Genomic DNA, 5,788 nt, shown 5'->3' on the forward strand with positions numbered 1-5,788 from the left:
GAATCAGAGCGAGAAAGGAATAAATCCCCTTTCCACTCTGATCAGAGATTCTATTGGGATATTAGGATTTATCCATCACCCCCAATAGTGCTCCATTCAACATCAATAGGGTAAGGGGAGGAATACCCCAAACCCTTGGGGTTGTAGTTACCTACAACTCCTAATGATGTCCTTATAGCTTGCTCTTGAAAAGAATAATCAAGCAACCTTCTTCTTTGTTACAGAACAGACATTTCATTCTTTGCTTTCCCAGCACTGACCTATCTGGTCGAATGTTAGAGTCGGCTCTACTTCAACTAGTAGTCTTTAAATCGGAAATCGCTTTCACATCTCATATGATATCTGTACCAACAGACTTCTTCGGACACCAGTAAGGTAAAGTAGCTACTCCAGCCGATCTAAATCCAGAGGATCCAGCTTATTTGTTGGATAGGTTAGCCCCTTCTCCTTCAGGAGATGCAGCAAGACTACATTCTCATCTGAGTTCTCTTCTTCAATCCACTCTAAGAAAAAGGAACTACAGCTACTCTACTTTAGAGTAGATCCAGCTTCCCTCTGGGTCTTAATTAGGGTATGTGGTCCTATCCTAAAAGAAAGATCCTATCTTGCCTCCCTGAAATAAAGGGTTTTAACTACCTCTGAAGAGGCCTCCCCTTCCGTACCTACTCCGCAAGGTCTCGCTTCTTTCACTTCCTCTTCAACAAGATATGACCCTTTTAGTGGCTATAGTGGCGTACTTAGGTAATGAAATTCTAGACCAACCCTATCCCCTAACCCTCGGAGTGAAAAAGGCGCATCTCCCTCGGAGTCTCCGTCCGCTTCTTCTCCTTCTGGAGCCTCCCTCATCGGCCATGCATCAGAAGATACCAATTCTGATAAGGAGGTTTTTCATTCTCCCCAGTCCCCATCTACTTCCACCTCGACTCCTGGAAACCAATCCATTGAGAGTTCTCCCAACGAGCAGAAAGAGAAATTGGAGTTTCTATCTGAAAACCAGCGAAAGCATTGGACGGGGGAAGTCCTTCGAGCATTCAAGGAAGGCTTAGACACAGTTGATCCACGAGGCAATATTGTCAAGATTCCCAATAGACAAATGGTGAAAGCTTTCAACAACGATTCTTCCCTTAACCGATTATTACTCTATCCTTCTCGTTGTCTTATCGTAAACTCCTATCCCTCCTACTTTCTTTAAGGATCTTTTCTTTTAAAGTAAAGACAGGAATGAGTGAATTGAGTTGATCGAGCCCATCTATTGGTAAAGGATTCGATAGCCTAGGAAAGATCGATGGAAAACTCTTTACGAGAACTTTTAAAGCAAGGTAAACTAATACCCCGAGAGCACAGCCCAAGCGTGAAGCTTTCCTTCTCACAATAGTATGGTTTTCTCCTATTTTTCTAGCTCTTTCGATGGGTCGCTATAGCATTTTAGACCTTCCCCCTTTATTGGCTTACCCCGCTGCTTAAGGTAAGGAATTATGGGGGAATCAATGGTTACGATTTTGTATTACAACCTAGCCCCCTTCGCTTGCTTAATTGAGGGATACAAATGAATAATATTACTAGAGTTGATAGCAACAGAATATCCTTCTCACTTGAGGGTGGGGACTGAAATGGTAAGGACGATCCATATTTCTTTCGGGGGAACACAGAATCCAAAGCGGAAAGGTGGCAGTCGACCACTAATAGAGAGTTCGATCCCTTTCTGATTCCCCTCAAACCTAGCTCGCTTCATCGGTTGAGAAAGTATGAGAGGGAATCCTTTAAGCCCTTTGCTTTGTTTGTAACAATTCTTTCATCTCTTCTTTAAATCCTTTTCAATTGGCTCTTTCTTCCCTTCTGGTTTTTAAAAAGGCTGGCTACTGGCCTTATTCATCTTTGGCTAAGGAAAAATAAACCTCACTATTACCGACACTGTTATAGACTATAGACATATTTTGGTGTCCTTCTCGCCTAGTGGCCACAACCCTTTCCTATCAGCTTAGGTTTTATATAGTATAGAGAATGGGTTAGTAGTTAATTGTTATCCCCTTTTTACCTGTATTTGGAGTCGTGTCATTGTTGTCTGTGCGGGCTGGTGTTCTTTCCGATCTTGCGATGAGCTTTAGCCGTTCTTTGTTGCTTTAAGCAGTAACATGTTCCGTTGCAGAAGAAGCAGTTACGAAGCAGCCGTTCTTTGTTGGAATCTCTCATACAAGATGTCCGGTGTTATGAGGAATGTTGGGACTTCACTTTACCTTTGGAAGGAACTACTATTATATCGACTTGCGGTTTGTCTAGTTCCTGATCGGTTAAGTAAGTTTTCAATGGTCTGATGCTGTTATAATCTGTCAGCCTCGCTACCTTGAATGTTGTGCGATTGAATGTTGAAGTAGTGTCGTCTTAAGTGTTGGGCTTTGTTGGAGTTGGTTTACCGGACCGATGAGTGGCAAGCAATATTATTACAATACTGAAAAGAACTTGTCGCGAGAGCAGCCAAAAAAGAAGAGACTCCTTCAACAACAAAGAAAGAAATTGCATAAGTAAAGAGAAAGATAGCCAGTCCTCTTTGGCGGCCGAGAGTGTTATGTAAAAAGGACCAAGGAGGATCCTATCCGTCAGGAGAAGGAGGAGGAGTAGGAGCTAGCCTTAGGTAGGGGCAGAATCGAATGATTAGGAGATAAACAATGGGACAAAGAAGAGCACTTAGACAATTCACTTTGAGTACAGGGAAGTTTGCTGGTAGGAATTCCTCAGGGCGTATTACGGTTTTTCACCGAGGGGGTGGATCGAAGAGATTGCAGCGAAGAATTGATCTGAAACGAAAGACTGAGTCTATAGGCATTGTAGAAAGGATAGAACGTGCGCCTAATCGCACTTCTCGGATCACTCTGGTACGATGGTTCCCCCGGGGGGGGGTCCGCCAATGCAACACGATAGAATAGTTCGCTCCGCCGCGTAAGATCCTCGAATCAAAATCAACCACGACTACTATCTTTGGGAGAAAATACTTTAAGGTATTTGCTCTTCTCCTTGTACTCCTTTTCCATTGGTACTCGGGGGAGGGGGGGAAGATTCTCGAAGGATTCGTTGCCGCGTGCGACGGGAGGAAGGAGCCCTCCTTTGACCCTATTTATCCTCCCCAAAGAGATGTGCAGTTAGCTATTCCCCAGCCGGAGGTTCAACCGGTTCCGTGCGCCATCCTGGTTCCGGAATTAGAGCACCCTCTTCTTTCGGATAGGCAAAAGAGTGCAGAGCTTCAGACCCAGCTAGCGTTCTTCTTTCAAGAGAGGAACGAGGCCAGGCACCTCCCAATCTATCTTGGGATACTGGACAAGCAGTTCCTGGTCGAAAAGAGGGTCGAGGCTGTATTGGTGCAGGATGGGTTTTCCCCCAGATGCTTTCACGTTGGAAGTGGGAAATCCGCAGCATCTTATTCAGTCACCCTACTCAAGTGGGAACTGCTATCACCGAAAATACCTTAAATAGGTATTTGGCCTAGATGGAACGGGAGGGCATGCGACAGAGTCTACCCTATCTAAGGGTGATTCGCGCAAGCCGGTTTTGGGTCTGAATGGGTTCGGCTGGCATAGAAGTCTCTCAGGCGGGCGAAGGGGATGCATTTCTGGTACTGGTAGAAGCATACCATTGGGAGGAAAGAGAGCCTGGACGGTGGAAGATCCAGGGGAGGCCGGGTCATTTTACGGAAATGGAAGGCTTTTCCCTATTAGAGAAGGCCCTATGGAGTAAAGGAAAGTGGATGAATTCTTGGAAAAAGAGGGAGCGAGCCTATATAAAATCAAAAATGAAATAAAGAAAATTCCATGAATAGATAGAGTCAATGGTACGACAGACAGCGCTGCCTACATGCGAATTAGCTTCCGAGGTTGAGCAGTCTCAATTTCACTACAAGAATTGCGAATGAATGATGGGCTGTGCCACCTCGAATGGCGTGAGCCGCATGTGGGGAGACCCGCACCTACAGTTTTTAGGGGGATCTGGTCAAAAAATCGTCCGGCGCCCACCCGACTAGAGGGACTGAGAAATTAATTGAGTACAAAACTTATCTTCAAGCTTTACCTTATTTTGATCGTTCAGAGGGCGATCGCGGGGTCACTGAATGAAGTCCTCCATTTCTTTTGGAGGTGCTGACCCGCAGCGAGGCAGAGATGACTAAGCGACATATGGAATATGGCGACGACAACAGCATGTCGTAGAAGGAGATAACAGGTGGAGCCAATGACCCACTAAGACTAACCTATCTACAACTACATCCTCGAGCGGCAGTCAAACGGGGGCGTGAATGCGAGATGCCAGCGGAATGATCAGCCGGACAGAGGCTAGGGCTGCTTCCTTCCCACCGCATCCTTCCTTGTGTGTCAGAGATATAAAGCGAGTGCACCAGAAAAGAACGGGAACTGGATTGATCTATTCTATGGTAAAGCATCCGAAGCATAACTGCATACTCACACGATCTTTGCAGAGAGATAGGAGCATTAGGTGGAACCGGTGAACTACACTTACTTCTGGATAGATGTGTGGGACAGAGGGCTCGTGGTACCTACTGCCCACCCTTCCTCCTCTGCTTTAAGAACTGTGTGAACGGAGAGTAGGCAGAAGAGAAGGAGGTCCTCATATGGAGTCGCACACTTACTTGAGCAGTACGGGAGACTGAGGAATGGGTCAAATAAACTCCCCTGGGGTAGGAAAAATAACAGATGAAGCTTTACTTAGATAGGGCTTTGATTGGTCTTTTTTTTTTCTTAGTGATTGGAAAGGAGGGCGCCTGGGTATGTTATAGAAAGGGAAGGCAGAAGCATCAAATGGCGAAGAGAGGCAGCTCGGCAGGGAAGGAATGGGAAATCATCAAGGATGACTTCTTTGTTGGCGGAACGAAGGTCGCATTAGCGAGAGTGATTCTCTGAGCCGGTATGGATTTCCAATGCCTCGGGAAATTGGTCGAGATAGATGACAGCACCTTTTTCCCCTCTTCCTTACCGGTAGGGCAATTTTCTCTTATGGCCTTCACCCCCCACATAGAAATAGAGAACCAAGCCCCTTTTTGATCCATTCATTTCTGCAAGCAGGGAGGATCCAGAGCGTTACCCCCTCCTATTCAAGGCCGGATGGCCGCGCCCCACAAACACCCAACCTTCCTTTTGCTCTTCCTTCGATTTGCCTCCACGAATGCGCCACTTAGGAGCCCTACTCATATTCCAAAGGCGCTACTTCAATTCAAGCGCAAGCCCCCCCCTTCTATTGCATAACTTAAAAAAGCTATAAACAAAGTACCAAAGTGGTTGCGGGAACGATACGCTTTGGTTACCGGCGAAGGCTTCCAAAGGCGACCAGCTTTCCATACTAGTTGTTACCTTACGCTACCATTTTTCCAATATTATTGAATAGCATGGCCTGGGGCTAAGATAACTCAAGTGGGAAAGCCGTGTTATGGGTGACCTTATTGCACGGTTCAGAGAGCACTTGTGTATGTGATGCAACTGAACGTCTACAAAAAACCTATCGTAAAGTTTCATTCTTCGTTCCATCGTCGACCCTATCTATGTTTCTATGATGGCCCAAGAACACGCTCATTCTTCAGCCATAGAGAGACTTTTGAATTGTGAGGTACCATTACGAGCTCAATATATACGAGTGTTATTCTGTGAAATAACTCGAATTTCAAATCATTCACTTGCTTGAACTACTCATGCTATGGATGTAGGAGCATCAACTCCGTTCCTGTGGGCTTTTGAGGAGCGGGAGAAATTTTTCAAATTCTATGAAAGAGTCTCGGGAGCCAGGATGCATGCCA

The 5,788-nt window shown here is 45.7% G+C and overlaps 1 protein-coding gene and 1 pseudogene across 1 annotated transcript; one reads left to right on the forward strand and one right to left on the reverse strand.

Moving 5' to 3' along the window:
• Positions 1 to 2,032: 2,032 nt before the first annotated feature.
• Positions 2,033 to 5,336, reverse strand: LOC124894397 (annotated as a pseudogene).
• Positions 5,337 to 5,534: 198 nt separating this feature from the next.
• LOC124894396 (NADH dehydrogenase [ubiquinone] iron-sulfur protein 2-like) lies at positions 5,535 to 5,788 on the forward strand (the record flags this gene model as incomplete). Its single annotated transcript, XM_047405088.1, is given in 1 exon segment — positions 5,535 to 5,788. A coding segment is annotated over 1 exon segment (100 nt), but the record flags the coding sequence as incomplete, so codon positions are not given.

The sequence above is a fragment of the Capsicum annuum genome, unplaced genomic scaffold, assembly GCF_002878395.1.
Source record: "Capsicum annuum cultivar UCD-10X-F1 unplaced genomic scaffold, UCD10Xv1.1 ctg73604, whole genome shotgun sequence".
In the NCBI taxonomy this organism is placed as follows: domain Eukaryota; kingdom Viridiplantae; phylum Streptophyta; class Magnoliopsida; order Solanales; family Solanaceae; genus Capsicum; species Capsicum annuum.